The sequence below is a fragment of the Drosophila sechellia genome, chromosome 2L, assembly GCF_004382195.2.
Source record: "Drosophila sechellia strain sech25 chromosome 2L, ASM438219v1, whole genome shotgun sequence".
In the NCBI taxonomy this organism is placed as follows: domain Eukaryota; kingdom Metazoa; phylum Arthropoda; class Insecta; order Diptera; family Drosophilidae; genus Drosophila; species Drosophila sechellia.
Window position 1 is genome coordinate 892,057 of NC_045949.1, and position 15,256 is coordinate 907,312.

Sequence of the window (15,256 nt, forward strand, 5' to 3'; positions counted from 1 at the left end):
GCAATTAACAAAGGGTTCCTTTGGATATAATTTTATTAAAACAAATTATTGCCGTCGCCTTCCCTTTTTGCCTGGATGAGCATCAGCTTAAGCATCCGCCTCAGCAGGAGCCACGTGATGCTCAACAGCTCCCGTCTGGAGCTCCACTTACGTTAGTCTTAAGGTTAGTTCTGGTTTGCACACTCCTGCGAGCGAGTGCAAGGTATTGGAGCCAATCCGATCGCTAGTGACCAGGACTAGCATCCTAGACGGAACTGCTGGTGTCTGTCTCTCTATAACGCTAGATCCTCACTACGGAATATATGTATATGTATATGGTGATCGCATCTCGATCCTAGAAGTAGCGGAACTCGCCCTTCTTGCCCAGATGCTTGCTGCGCATCATGTCGGTGGGATCCGGCGATCGCTGTTCCATGCCGGGATTATCCTGGGTAACGTAGAGCGGTTAGCATGTCCAACCATGAATTGAGTTGCCAGCCTTACTCACCCCTGATCGCGATTTGTTGCCCGGACCCGTGGGACCCGTCGGTGGCTGCTGTTGTTGCCCGTAGAACTGGGCTCCATCTCCATCCCCGAAATTGAAGGGGGTTACAATCGTGTGCGGCACGTGGGCCACCTGACCACGCATGTTGCGCGCCTTCCACCACTTTCGGGTATCATCAAGGATCTAAAGTTTCGAACAGGTGGTTATAGGACAGAACGAAGGTGAGTAACGTGGGTGCGGGCCTTACCTCCAAGTATTCGCCTCGCATAACGCTAAGCTCCTTGTCGTTGTTGGCGGTACGCGGATAGGTGACCAGCACAATCTTAGCGCCCGTCGCCTGCAGATCCTCCAGCCAGGACTCGAGCATCTGGTCGTCGCTGACATTCGGCAGGCCTCTACCTCCACCGCCCAACTCCGACGAAGGCCCCGGACCAGCTCCTGCTCCGTACCCGTTTCCACTGCGAGATTCCCTCGTATGCAGATTCTGCAGACCAGCTGTGATGGCGCTGAGGGTGGGGCCAGCTCCTGGTCCGTGGCCATGACCATGTCCATGTCCCGGTGCTCCGCCGCCCCTGCCTTCAATCGAGTCGAAAGACAGCTCACTGCGGGCGTTGAAGTCAGACGCGCTGATGGCGCCCGCCCGATCTCTGTCACGTTCCCTTTCTCGCTCCCTCACACCATCGTTGCCGTGGTGGATGGTGTACTTCTCGATACCCATGGCCATGTTCATTCCGTTCCCAGAGTCGTAGTCATCGTATCCGCCTCCCCCACGACCATTTAGTCCGGATCCAGCCTGGACGTCGAGTCTGCGCTTGCTCACATGAGCGGGCGGGGAATTTGGTGGTGGCTCCAGTTCATCGTTGATCAAATAGTCCGGTGACCAGCCGTCGAGGAAGACCGGATGGTAGGATCCAACGTCATCCTTCCACTGATCTCGCGGGATAACCCAGGCATCGCCCAACGACCGCCACAGCTCCGTTTCCTTGCTGGTTACACAGTTGATGAGCAGGTTGATGGCCTCTCTGGTCAGCAGGGGATTGACCACACGCGCCGGTAGCTGTGACTCGTAGTACGTGTCGCTGGACGCCTCCACAATCAGAGCCAGCGGCGTGAAGAGGAAGTGCACCAGTTCGGGGGCGTTGGGATCGTGGATGTGCGCCTTCAACTTTGCCAGCAGGTTAAAAGACAGCTTAAACTTGGCAAAGATGTCCACGAACTCCTTCTCGTGGGGAGGCCGTGTCCTCAAAGTGAGCAATCCCTCCCCCGGATCCCTTTTCTTCGACTTCCGATTGCGACGACGGCGCTCGAGCTCCCGGGAAGCGGCCGCGGCGTGCTGAAGACGAGCTATGAACTTCTCGATGTCATCGAAGCAGTGATTCAGCACGGCCACATCCCGCTCGTACTTCTCGCTGGACGTGGAGCTAGTCTCATCGCGCTCCGTTGCGCCACCGCCCCCAATCCCACCGTGTTCCGAATCCGTCTCGCCACTAATGTGGGCCACGTCGTCGCCTGAAACCCCTACTCCGGCACGGATTCCATACTGTTCCATGCTGCTCCTTTGGTGCATGTGATGGTGGCTTTCGCGCTCACGGTCTCGATCCCGCTCCCTCTCGCGCTCTGCCCGCTGCTCCCTGTGCTGGTGCAGCTCCACTCTACTATGCGACGAGGACGAGGAGGTTTTGCTCATCATCATGGCCATGCTGGAGGCTCCTCCTCCGCCTCCGGATTGAGTTGGTGTGGCACCGCGCTGCTGCGTTATCATCTTGCCGCTTCTCAGCTGCTTCAGATCCTCAACGAGGTGAACGGCGGACACGCTTTGTGACTGCAGGGATAGAGCATTTGAATGAAACTGTCATGAGACGGAAACCTCACTATTTCTCACCTGGAATATGTGCATCTCGGAGCGAGAACCACCGCCTCCGGATACGATAAAGACCAGAATGTTGTTATATAGCTCCATGGCGTCATTCGAGGTGAATGCGGTGGGCTCCTGGACCAAGGAGGCTGGAAATCTTTCGATGATGTTCTAGAAGGCAAGGATGAAGATGAGTTCCATTAAGATCATACCCAGTTCCTGTGACTTACCCCCGTTTCATAGTCCATAATAAGCACCCACTGGTAGTCCAGGCAGAGCTGCATCTTCTGCGACCAAATGCCTGTGGTCTTCTCCAGCTGAAGGAGGCGACGCATTCCGTCCGCCGGATACACAATGCCGGACTCCTTGTTGACCGTGAAGGTGGCCAGGTGTTCAAGCAGGTAGGTGGGCTTGTCGTGCAAATCGCTCTCCAGCCGCTCCCGCTCCTCGCCGCCTCCGCTGCGATCGTCTCCGGAATAGTCTCCTCCTCCGCCGCCACCTCCATGGGCACCGCCACCTCTTAGGCTTCCGCTACTGTTTCCGGCACTGCCGCCTCCGTTCGAGTGGTGGTTAACCATGGTGTCTTCCAATCCCGGTACAGGCTTCTTTCGACGTCTGAAGCTCCGTCTGAAAAAAAAAATTTTTACATCATCATCAAATATTTTATATAATTATAAATATTTCGATGACTTCGAAATATATATTACCGTTTAAATGATGAACTTAGTCGCTTTAACATCGATTAAAAGTTTTGAACGTTACCAACTTATACTTATGCTTCTTAGGTCGAGTTGAACTATAGTCATTTGAAAATAATAATTCGAATTATGTGTATGTTTTTAATAATCCCGTTTAATCGTTTTTTCTAATGACTAATACATAATATTTTGACCGCTGTCGAAAAACATGTTTAACTTGATTATAAGAGCTTAAAATAGGCTTCGCATAGCATTCCCAAAACTAACTTTCCTATGGGTGTGGTTGTGCCCCTTGGAAGTCTGGTTCCCAATTTGGTCTCTCAAGATCTTGAAGCCTCCGATGACCAAGTCTTCGAGCTGCAGTCTTGTGAGTGTCGGATACGAAAATTGGTCCTACAGTATGTGTTAGATCATTATGCTGTGTTTACTTTCTGCAGCTGAGACTAAGTACCTCTGCATCCGAAGGCCCCTAATCCCGCCAAGCCACTTGGATATTGCGCAGCCAATCGTCTCTGACTCAGACCGCATTCCAATTCCAAGCCTCCACTAGCGTTGGCACACACACTCCAAGCGATCCGCACATGGCCGCAATTATTCTCAAACTTTAACATTTCGTTGTTGGCTTGGATCAGCATTGGAATTCAAAAATCGCGCTACTTCCACTTCCCCAGGTTCTCCACTCAGCTCAGCACTTCGACTACACAGAGAATATTATTGGATAGCTTACTTCCGATCAAATTCATCTTATTTGTATAACAGCAGTAAATTGTATTGCATAAAACAGGTGATATTACTCTTATCTTTAAAAATTATATATAATAGGCCAAAGATCGTTCTATGTCACAGTAACGTCCTTTTCAACAAATCTATCTTATTCTTTCTGTGTAGCCAGTGAACACACCTGCAAAAGGCACACACACACGTCAAACTGAGATTTGCAAACACACTTTCTTGCTCCCTCTCGCTCTAACCCTCGGAGACTCTATCCAAACCGCTCCCTCGACTCAAGTGACAGCAACAACTTTTCCGCTGTTTTAGGCTGGGCTCAGACGCCGACTGCGACGCAGACTGCGCAGTTGCCGCTGGCAGCGGTGTCGCATACCTATCTACACTAAGCAAACATCGCTACTCATTGCTGTTTTTATAAAGATATTGGTGACGAGAAAGTCTCCAGAATGTAGTTCCAACCATACTTAAATTTTAACAACATTTTTCATGGCAGAAAAGCCAACAAGCTTGTCCATTGTTTTCAGTGTATCAATCCAGCAGTGTCGCAGGGTCAACGGACAGGGGAAAGGGGGTGTTCGAGTGCTCGTATACTTGCAACAGGTGAAAGAGAAACTGCAGAGGGGGTCAGCTGGAGAGCACTATCTGCTTACGATCTTGTCCAAGCCGAAATCGCAGTAAACAAACAAGCGAAGTGCACGTAAAAAAGAAAACACTGACCCACTACACCCCTGGAAATGTTTTGTTTTCGTTAAGTTGCGCCGCTGTGTTATATTTCAGCGATTTATTGTTCGTACAAGCCCCAAATTGCATCACACTTGTGGAATTTGACAGATTTGTGTTTTCGCCTCTTACTCTGCAGCAGCTTAGAGGCCAATGACGAAACGCGATAAACATTATCGCACTTGAGTAACATGGAAATAGTCGGGCTTGCATAAATCCTGCTTTAGAGAAAGTACTAGAGCTGGGTGATTTAAAGCTAAGTTAAGACATCATAAACATCTACAAACATTATGCTAAGTAAAATATCACTTTAGGCATAGACACCCGTAAGATAAGTATTTATATATTATCTCGAAATATCTACAATCCAGACATATGTATCCATGCATCTGTAAATAGGGGAACTTATTAACCCAGGTAAGGCTATCCAAGATACATACATAACTGCACTGGTATCTCAGAACTCCGCAACAAGAACCATAAGACCTGAAGACATGCCCCAAGCATAGCTTCCATTCAGGTGAAGATAATTAATTGGGTCCTGATAAGCATGCGATGGGTATTAGGGCCTCAAATAATTCAGACAGCTGGGATTTAGATAAAACGGCGGCGTGCGGTACACTTGCTTTTTTATTTTATCTCGCATACTTTTTGGTTTACGAACCAAATGGCAAAACAACAAATGACAATAGTTGATTTTGCTGTTCTTCGGGTGGGAACCAGCTCGTGGAGCGGGGGAGGGCTGGAGGGGGATGACGAGACATCGACACCCCGATCCACACTATTGCCGTCCCCCTCGCGCGCATGCGTGGCAGGTAAGCTGACGTCTGTGCTTGCGCTAGTGTGTGCGGCTTGAAAAGGTATTTGTCTCCGTGTCTCGAGACCCCCGGCACCCGCCACCCCCTCGCCTGTTGCTGCAACTTTAGTTTTTGACCGACCGCATTTTTTAAGCTTTCTTTTCCACCTGTTTTCCGTTTTCCTCTCTTACTGTGTGCTGTTGATATTCCACGGGCCTCTCTTAGACACACACACACACGTCGCCTTTAAGCCGCACTCACACAGGTGAGGCTTCAAGTAATGTGCGTGCGCGGATATACAGTGGTCCCTCAAATAGGTAATTTAATTGAAAATAACATTGTGCACAAATACTTAACATAAAATATTTTAAAGATTTACATAAACATAACATAGACAATTATTTAAATTAATAATATAACCAATTTCAAAAGATTAAACTTGAAACGCAGCCAACGGGAGGAGTTTATTTTCCAGATTTCCCATAATCGAGTATTCACTTCTTCGACGCATCACTGTATGTACAAAAGTGGGAGCGGCGGCAGGTTTCGTATTGATTTTCAATGCTTTGTTCAATTCATTCACTAATTCACAGACACATGCTCAATTCGCTATATATATTATTCTAATTGACCGCATTTTCCGGTGAAATGTGGGATATACATATGTATGTGTATACACTCCCTTCGCACACACACGCACAACACACAGGTATCGATATCACGTTAGCATTTCGATATCATCCTCTCACCTAGCAGCACATTCTTTTTCTAATTAGCACGAATCCGAGTCTCTGTCACGTTTGCTTGGCATTTCAACTGGCTTTCGAGCTTATTTTCGGATTTAGCTTCGGCTTTAGGAGTTACAACTGCGATAACTCCAGCATTGTTTCAATTTTAATTCAAACATTAAAAGTAACTGTAGTCCAGCACTTAATCCTCTCTTCTTCTTCCACCTCCTTATTACCTGTCTTCGCCGTTCTCTCCGTCCTCCTTTGGCAGCCGCCGCTTTTGGTCTAGTGCTTTCTCGCTCCTCTTCGATTTTTATTTTTAAGACGGCTTTCTTTCGCTCCGTTCTTTTTGATTCTCACAGACCGTTTTTCTATTTTCTATTTTTCTGTCGCTTGCGGAAAATAAACGAACGAATAACAATAGCCCCGCAACGTCAATGTTTTTGTTGCCCTGGCTTTTCAGTTACTGTTTTTGTTGTTATTGTGGAACGCACGCGAGCGTCATCCGCTGTTTAAGCGCGGTTAGTACATGTCAGTCCGGTACCAGAAATCGTACTAACTTGGCTCATTCGCTGGCCTTTTGAGTTGTTTGTGTATATTTGTATTAAGCCACTTGTTGAGAGAGTGCGACAGGGAGAGAGGCAGAGATCTCTCTCTACACTAGCGGGCAGCGAAATAGAATCAAATTTATCATATGATAAAAATTTACTTTCTATCATATACTTGCAGAATTTGCATTATGAATCTATTGGATTTTTTGAGATTGGCTTTTAAAACAAAAAACAACTAGAAACTAGAACTAATACCAGTTCGTCCTCACAAACTTTTCATCTCATTAGAAAACCTTAAGATTTCCATTTCCACATTGCTCAGAAAATCTGTTTTATTGAATAGGCTTACGGACTAATTAAAACTAGGAAAACTATCAGCTGCTCCTCGCCTTCTTGTTGGCCTTGATCAGCTTGGCCTTCAGGGCCTTCACGTCCACTTTGTTGGAGGTGGAGCCATCCTCCTTCTTCCGGCTTGAAGCAGCCGACTCCTCCGTGGGCGGGACAAAGTCCTTGTTGCGGCGTTCGTCCTGGCGCTTGGACGCCTCCTTCTGCTTCTCGGTGCGCTCCTGGTTGCGCTTCGCTTGCTTCTGCTCCTGGTTGAGGAAGTACTCTCCGCTGGCCAGCTGCTTGTCCACCTTGCTCTCCGGCTGGCTGGGCGGGAATGGGGTGTACTCCTTCTTTTGTTTCTTGACCTTCGGCTGCTTGCGTTTGCTAATGTTTTTGTTCTTGAACTTGGGCAGGAATCGGGACCAGTCCTCATTGGCCAGGCGCGGATCCTTCATCAGCTCCCGCTTGATCATCAGAGCCTTGATGTTGTATATGGGGTGCACATTGTTCATGGTCTCCAGGACAATGTCTCGCACCTGCTGAAGGCCCTTGTAAGGACCCAAGGCGGAGACTGTGTTTCCTTGAACCAAAACGTAGCAATCGGTGAGCAGTTCAATGGACTTCAGGGTGGCGCCGTTAGGTCCTATCAAACGCTGTCGCCGCTTCACGAACTTCTCCTTCTTGTGCACAAGGTTTCCGATTTTGATGATGTCACACCCGATGTCGTCCTGCAGGACCCGCTTGGCCTGCTCGAAGGGAACACTTCTGGCCATCAACTTGATCATATCCCGCGCCTTGATAATGATGTAGGGGTCCCAGGTCTTTCGACTGGTCCTCACCACCATGCTGCCCTCCATCAAATCTAGCTCCGCCTTCAGGTGGTGCTCCGCCAAGCACTGCTCCACCAGAGGCCAAACCTCCTTAAGATAGCGCTCCCGATATTTGGGAAACAGCGTGGCGAAGGAGCTCTCCTCCACCATCCCATGCGGGTTGTCCTCCTGCCTGAAGGCAGGGATCTTCAAGGCCCACGCATTGTCCACCGGCTCGGTGCTGATTTTGGTCTCCTCCGCTTCACTTTCGCTCATCGTTACTCGTCTTTTCAGAGGCTAATTCCTCTACAGGTAAGATTCTTGTGCACGCTTGTTTTGGCCAGGCTGCCAGATCAGCGGTAAATGCGTGTGACCATATCAGGGAAAACTGGCTTGTTAATATTATTGATTAATTATCTATTTAAAGATTTATTTTTAGCTTGATTATAAAATAAATTATTCGATTTATAATGTTTACATTCTATATTCATATACAATTATATTTTTGATCATGTCCCAGATAAATGCCTTAACAAAACTCCAATTCCAATCTAACTCAAATATTGTGGATATTGGGTCCATCAATATTAATAAAATATGCAATTCTGAAAATCTGAAATAATATAAATAATGTGATAATCTGATACTTTCAGAAATTTTATTTAGTTGAAAAAAAAACTATAATTATAACTTAATCCATTATATGTATTCGAATAATTAACATGAATCAAAATCTTAATATTATAAATTTTTTATTATAGCATTCGCTCTTATCCACCGTTGATAGGTTTTGAAACTGTTAATTAAGAACTAATTTCATTTCTATTAAAAGTGTTTTTGTGTAAATAATTATTGTTTATACTTTCAAAATAGGGGTATTAATTAATACTATATTCCGACTATGCGTTTTGGTATTTTCTAAACAACTTTTATTTTCAAGCAAGGAAAGGTCACACGATTTTGTAAGCCTAAGCAAAGCGCTCGCAGGAGTTTTCGGAGAGATAGAAAAATCGTCGCCAAATAAATATTTAACAAATTGTAAGGCCGATAAACAATTGTACACTTAATATATATTTTCTGGAAGGCTTATTACCGATTTGCTCGACCTAAGTGTGCGGACCCAACCGCATGTCCAATTTTGGGGCGTGGACGTGAACGAAAGCCGATAATTAGGATTAAAGAAAGAAAAATCAATATAAAGTGGCCGATATTGTTGTAGTTGCTATAAAAAGACAATTTTCTAGCATTTCCCTTGGCTGCGGATTTAATTACGCCTTTGTGAAAAATTGTGAAAATCAAAATGGCGTCATTGTTGTGTGCGTGGCAAGGCGCTGCCAACTTGCTTTAACAGAAAAACTGAGTAACTTTCACATTTTGTTTGTACCTAAAGTCAAATTTGGGTTGTAACCAAAACGAGGTAGAGAGACATTTGTGCTACAAACGTTCAGACAAACGCATGTTTTCGTATCAATACGTCGTAATATTTCATTTTCGGTTTTCTGAGAGTGGACAGCCTTCAGGGCTGCATTGGCATATCGATTACCGATAGCCGAGAGCACACGTCTGCATTTCATCAGTGCCTGAAAAATCGCAACGCGTAAAACACGTTTTCTGCAGCTCCAAAACAAAAAACAGAACACTCAAGCGGAGGGATTATTGGTTTACTGCGAGTTGACACAATAAAATAACACCATTTATCATATTCTGGCGCTGCTGCTGGAATTTGTTTTATACTCGTTTTAAAAGTGAATTGTAGGGATATAGCAAAATTTTATTCTGCGAAATTTGTTCTCAGACTGGTGTTTTCTCCTATTTTAGATACTATTGCAGTCCTTGAAAAAGCGAATTCTTATGGAATTACGTAATCAGTGGAAATTTAGTATCTATTAAGACACCCATACCAACAAAAGCGAGTGTCGCTGCACACACGCACGATCCAACACACGCGCACACGTTGCGTATGGTCACACCTACAAGTGTGGAAGAGAGACGGCCATACGGAGTTCAGCGTTGCCAGATACATTTTTTTGTTTTCCACACAAACAAAGAAAATGGTGAGTTATTGGCTGGAAAATGAAAAAAAGTTGTGCTTTATTTATAAGTGACTTATTTAATGTTTTTGTTCGACAGCCTCGCATAGTTCCACTGCAATTGCTGAGGTGCCTGCGGGTGCTTTTGGACAACAATGGTGGAATTTTAAGTGCAGTAGAGGTGAAACGCATTTCGGGGTAAGTTCACCACTTGTCAGCAGCGACACCTATCGGCGTTTGCTAATATCAAGATTTTCGCCCACAGATTGATGGCCAAGTATTCAAAAAAACTCGTCTCGAAATGTGTGTACGTACAAATTCTGAAATCCACAAAGACGGAACTATTGGGTGACTTTATGGCGGTGGGCGGTTGGTCGCTGGTCTACACCTGGCTAAATGATGCCATCAGGGCGATGAACTGGCCGCTGGTGCAGGAGATCCTGGAACTGCTTCTCCTTTCTCCCGTGGATGTGAATCGCCTCAAGATAAACTCAGCACCTATTCTGGTCAAGGGTCTGTGCAAGGATGGCGGCAATGAAGGTAAGTTTTCTTTGATTTGTCTAATCCTAGTCGTAGTCCTTACTCCTGATTAGTCTTTTTGAGTCATGTTTTGGGCTGTCCTTAATGCTTTTAATTACCTAGGGATTACTAATTGGCTTTTCTCGACCCCGTTTTCCAGGTGTTCGCATTCTAGCCAAGCGATTGGTAGAGCAGTGGCTGAAGATTGTGACGGAAAACACAAGCATGACGATCCAAGGTGCAGCCCCACAAATTGCAGCCACTACTGCCTCTCAGGTTCCAGCATCCGTTTCTGGACCTGGCTCCGCTTCAGTCCCGGACTCTGCCTCTTCTTCAGACAGCACTGATAGCGCCGGAGCACCTGTGACGTATACCATCACCTCGGCGGCCAACAGTAGCAATTCCAACAGCATTACCATTAAGTGGAAACCCTTGTTGGACAACCCAGATGGTGGCGACGAAAATGTTTCTGGCACAGCATCGAAGGACAACGAGGAGGAACACCTGGAAAAGGGCTCCTCCGCAACCCACTCATTAACCGACGCTAGTCTGGGGAGAAAGTCCGGTTTAGATGATAGTAGCTCCGCGGCGGAGGTTAAGTCTGGGGAGGACGTGGATAATAAGAAGCATAAGAGCTCCAAGAGCGACAGAAGTAAACGGTCCGAAAAGGAGCGCGAGAAGGATAGAAAGAAGGAAAGTTCGAGTCATAGGTCGTCCTCATCTAGCCATAAGTCGTCCTCTTCCTCGTCGTCCTCCTCTTCGAAGAGCAGTTCTTCCAAGAGCTCCTCCTCTTCTTCCTCCTCTTCCCATCGCAGTTCTAGCGATAAATACCGCGATAAAGACAAGGCTCGCTCTAGTTCCGGTTCCTCCAGCTCGAGCAAGAACCGGGAGCGCAGCAGCGGTTCGTCTTCTTCTTCCTCGAATAAACACAAGTCCTCAAAGTCCTCCTCGTCGTCGTCGAGCAGCTCTGGTTCTAGTTCGTCCAAAGATCGCAAGTCGTCGTCGTCAACTTCGTCATCATCCTCATCCTCGAAGCAGGACAAGGACAACAAGCTAATGCCTCCGCCAGCTGTGGCAGCATCAAATGCTGCAGGTACATCTCCTACAGCTTCGGCAAAGGAGAGCGACGCACAGAAGCCTAGATCGATTCCTATCATGTCCCGCAAGGCCTCCATTTCGATAGAGATTCGCCGGGACACCGAAAAGACGGCCACTGTAAAGACGTACCAGTCTAAATTCAGATCGCATGGCCTGACGGAAGAGGCTCCGCCTCCCCCATCGCGCAAGGGCCTAAAGAAGCCCACATCGTCGGCGGTTCCCACTTCTCCCGCTCTAATGTCAGTCCCGTCTTCACTGAAGCGACCATCGCCGCCGCCCAGGGATTTGTCCACCGACAAGAAGGCCAAGATCGACATCAACAACGTCGCGGGACATGTGGAGAGGCCCGGAGCCGCCAAGCTGATAGCGCCCAAAAAGAGTAAGCAACAGATGCCAGAATCACTATTAATGCTCTTCTCTATTTTTTCCACAGCCCAACAACTTTGGTGGCTTTTGCTTTTTTTTTCGATCGGAGTCGAATGTCGAACTCCGCCGTATTATTTGTTGATCTCCATTCCATTCTCAAGGTGTTTAATTTTGCTTGGGGCGGGTCTTAAATTGTAGAGCAGAAGTGGGGGTCTTTTAGTGTGGGTACCTTGCATTATAATGTATCAATCGTGGCGGTGTTATCCCCGGATCAACTTTGAACTGCGAGCTGCCCGAGTGTGAGTCTATGACCTCGATTCCGGATGACGGCGGATGAAGTTGAATCCCGAAATCCGGTCATTGCGCATGCGCTGAGACCGAACGAAAACGAAATCTGAGGCACAGACGATGCCGTCGTCGTTGTCGCCGCCTGATGTTAAGTATCCAAACCTCAAATCTTGAACGTATTTAGCTTAGCTTAGCTATAAGGTATGTAGATTCACTTGGCGAGCAGCCCACGTTAAAGACTTACAAATAAAATACGGTTTCCTCTAGAAAAATACGATTTTTCTATTGAATAAAAAACGCATTGAGCGCAAAAGAAACTAAAACGAAAATATTGAATTAAGCTGGCGGTTCTATAAGTTGGTAGGTGGTTCGATCACCACCGTGGGCTTGAGTCCCAGCTGCTTCGCTTTGGCCTCGATTTTGCTGTCGTGCGTCACCGAGGGTCTCCACAATTGTTCGCCTCGCTAGAGCAGGCAACCCTAGTTTACCCACATCCTCTCCGTAGTGCGTCATCAGCGGATGCGTCACCTTGCCAGCAAACTGCTCGGTGCGCGTAATCTGATCGCAGTCGGGTTCCTTGGGTAGATTAGCGTTGAGGAAACCCAATGACACTTATCGCTGTGCTGACGGGTGTCTCACATAAATATTGAGCCCCACAGCTTTACATTTTAAAGATGTTTAACTATTGTTTATAACTAGTAATCTTAACAATACAATTTTAATAAGTGTACTTTTGTAGTTTGTTTGATTGTAGTTTCAATCGCATTGATTTAAGTGTACTTTAAAAACACTCTTTTTGGGGTAAAAAATAAGTTAAATAAAAAAAGGTCTAATAACTACATTTTGCCATAAATGTTGATTAACATATGTCATTTATATGTGAAATTAACATATATACCTAATAAAGTCGTGCAAGCCAACACATTTAAAGCACTTTTGAAGAAAATTGATGAATTGCTTAGTAGTTCTAGGTTTTGGTATATACTCGGTGCTAAATTTCAGTAGGGACCCCTAAATCCTTAATTATCGAAATTAAACAATCTGAAACGCAACAAGTGTGTGTGTCCAGACCAGATTGGTTATTTCCATAACTTTTTTACTTCTACCAATTTCCAGCAAAAGCAAAACCCACTAAAGCCAATGGGCCATTCAACGAAGGCCACTTAATCAATTTCTTAACCAAACCAATTACTGGAGCGATTACTTACTTTACCCTCATTTTTCCAGTTCAAACCCTGGTGGAGACCAACCTGTTCTCGGACGCCCTGGCCGCCTCCATCGAACCCAAGAAGGTGGTGAAGCGCAAGCGGACGTCTGCGACATCGCCCACGGACAAGGACGCGCCACTGGCGCCGCTCAAGTTCTACCAGGATACTCTGGACGAGTCGAAGAGCGAGGAGAAGTCGGACGACAGCAGCAAGGAAAACGATGATGCGCGCTCCGGGTCACCCGGCAAGGACACGGATGCCGATGACGACGACATTCCCCTTAAGAGGGTCAAGGAGGACATCGAGCAGAAGGTGCAAAAGGCGAAAGCTGCGGCAGGAGGAGAAGGCGGAGAAGCGGGTAGCACCTCTGACAGCGCTGAAGATCTTCCCGAGGAGCCCAAGAAGCCTGGGCCTGGCTGTGGACCCGATGGACCACCGGGAGTGCTCACGCTGCACCGCCGCAAGGGCCCGAAAAAGAAGCTAACCTGGCAGTCAGAGGATAAGCTCACACAGGTACGATACTTCGAGGTTGACCGCTCGGAGCGAGTAAATGTGATGAAGCAGACCTTCCTGGAAATGAAGAACATGGAGCGATTCAGCGAGCGGGACGCGCTGACCATTGCTCGGCGTGGATTCGACGACACCATGGAGCCGCAAATGGAGTGGCGGCCCCTACTCGAAGTCGATAACGTGCCCGACCACCCGAACGGAAACCTTTCCAAGCAGCGCCAGGTGCAGATGGACAGGGAGGCCACCACTCTAAGAGCCCTGTACTTCTCGCCCGACATGATTCCCGACAGTCCTGCGGAGGCGGAACTGGAGCCGCATTTTGCTCATGACATTCCCGTGATACCCATGGATGACTTGACGGGGAATCCGGATGCTGTCAACGACTACAGTGCCTTGGCGTGGCCGGAGCCCAAGAAATACGTGCCTAGCTCGGGAGTCGGAGCAAATATCAGCGGATCGGACATGGGCTTCAATGAAAATATGTTGACCGGACTGGGAGCTGGACCGAACCTAATGCAAAACCCATTCGATCCGTTCATGGCAGGCATGCCGCCTGCTCCCACGGGAATGCCACCCGCACCAAACATGATGCCAAATCAAGTGCCCAACGGAGCGCCGCAAATCTGGCAGAACCAAATGGGTCCGGGAGGTGGGCCGCCCGGTGTACCGCCCATGATGAACGGACCCGGTGGCCCCGGAATGGATATGAACAATATGAACATGAACAACATGCCACCGCAGAACTTTATGGGCAATCAGTTTGGAAGTCCAGTGTCCCCATTCGGAAACGGCCCACCACCTGGATTCAATCAGTACCCGCCCATGATGATGAATGGCCCAGGGCCGGGACCGGTAATGGGACCCAATGGTCCAGTGATGGGACCCAACGGCCCCATGATGAACGGCCCACCCAATGGACCCATGATGAACGGGCCGCCCAATGGAATGGGACCAGGACTGATGATGGGCGGACCCAGGAACAACAACAACAGGAACAAGAACAACGGCGGCGGCATCTGGCGCAGCGGGGGCAACAACTTCCAGGAGAACTCCGGCGGCAACTGGCGCTCAGCAGGATCTGGCCCCAATCGAGGAGGCGGAGGAGGCAATGGCAACACCGGCGTCTGCAAGCAGTTCATGCGAGGACACTGCAACATGGGCAAGAACTGCAAGTACGTGCATCCGCAGAAGAAGCGCTTGTAGGACCTACCCGAATCTTCTGCGGAGGATTCAGCTGCATAGATCTCAGACGCGCAACGGAGGCCGTGATTTCCGAAATCGAGTCCCCACATGAAGACTGTATCCAGGTTAGCTGCCGCTAGTTAATCTAAGTGTATATATGTATTCGGTATATTTTTGTGTAGACGCAGTCTATCCCTAAGTTTTTAGCCTAAGATCTGGGTTCAATCCCCTGCCCCGCTAACTTTATTATTATACAGATTACCATAGTTAAATATTTATAAGTTCAAATTTACACAATTAAATACAAAGTCATATGATGCAAAGCGAATGCAGTTGATTTCTTTAGGGATTAGAATT

General features: G+C 47.5%; 3 protein-coding genes across 5 annotated transcripts; 1 reads left to right on the plus strand and 2 right to left on the minus strand.

The window, feature by feature from the left end:
• Window positions 1-15: 15 nt before the first annotated feature.
• On the minus strand, window positions 16-6,566 carry LOC6617310 (epidermal growth factor receptor kinase substrate 8-like protein 2). Of its 2 annotated transcripts, none has more exons than XM_032719362.1 (6): window positions 6,248-6,566; window positions 2,570-2,966; window positions 2,367-2,510; window positions 732-2,306; window positions 488-667; window positions 16-427 (listed from the first exon to the last, which is right to left on the minus strand). In XM_032719362.1, exons 2-6 carry the CDS (start codon window positions 2,915-2,917, stop codon window positions 335-337), a joined length of 2,340 nt encoding a protein of 779 aa, XP_032575253.1. In that variant the 5' UTR covers window positions 2,918-2,966; window positions 6,248-6,566; the 3' UTR covers window positions 16-334. The 2 variants fall into 2 exon arrangements, with proteins under 2 accessions (XP_032575253.1, XP_002041637.1); XM_002041601.2 differs by lacking the exon at window positions 6,248-6,566 and adding an exon at window positions 3,047-3,093.
• Window positions 6,567-6,862: 296 nt separating this feature from the next.
• On the minus strand, window positions 6,863-8,058 carry LOC6617312 (KRR1 small subunit processome component homolog). Its single transcript, XM_032727219.1, has one exon. The coding sequence runs from the start codon at window positions 7,972-7,974 to the stop codon at window positions 6,937-6,939; it is 1,038 nt and encodes a 345-aa protein (XP_032583110.1). The 5' UTR covers window positions 7,975-8,058; the 3' UTR covers window positions 6,863-6,936.
• A 584-nt stretch (window positions 8,059-8,642) lies between these two features.
• LOC6617313 (serine/threonine-protein phosphatase 1 regulatory subunit 10) lies at window positions 8,643-15,227 on the plus strand. Of its 2 annotated transcripts, none has more exons than XM_002041603.2 (6): window positions 8,643-8,736; window positions 9,517-9,752; window positions 9,829-9,926; window positions 9,994-10,268; window positions 10,408-11,724; window positions 13,227-15,227. In XM_002041603.2, exons 2-6 carry the CDS (start codon window positions 9,750-9,752, stop codon window positions 14,918-14,920), a joined length of 3,387 nt encoding a protein of 1,128 aa, XP_002041639.1. In that variant the 5' UTR covers window positions 8,643-8,736; window positions 9,517-9,749; the 3' UTR covers window positions 14,921-15,227. The 2 variants fall into 2 exon arrangements, with proteins under 2 accessions (XP_002041639.1, XP_032572419.1); XM_032716528.1 differs by lacking the exon at window positions 8,643-8,736 and adding an exon at window positions 8,753-9,450.
• Window positions 15,228-15,256: the final 29 nt, after the last annotated feature.

Coding starts and splice junctions, on each gene's coding strand:
- LOC6617310 (XM_002041601.2), bottom strand. CDS start 3,078: ATGTTAAAGCGACTAAGTTCATCATTTAAACG. Junction 2,307..2,366: donor CCGAGATGCACATATTCCAG/GTGAGAAATAGT, acceptor CTATCCCTGCAG/TCACAAAGCGTGTCCGCCGT. Junction 668..731: donor TGCGAGGCGAATACTTGGAG/GTAAGGCCCGCA, acceptor TCGAAACTTTAG/ATCCTTGATGATACCCGAAA.
- LOC6617312 (XM_032727219.1), bottom strand. CDS start 7,974: ATGAGCGAAAGTGAAGCGGAGGAGACCAAAATCAGCACCGAGCCGGTG.
- LOC6617313 (XM_002041603.2), top strand. Junction 10,269..10,407: donor CAAGGATGGCGGCAATGAAG/GTAAGTTTTCTT, acceptor CCCGTTTTCCAG/GTGTTCGCATTCTAGCCAAG. Junction 11,725..13,226: donor GCTGATAGCGCCCAAAAAGA/GTAAGCAACAGA, acceptor TCATTTTTCCAG/TTCAAACCCTGGTGGAGACC.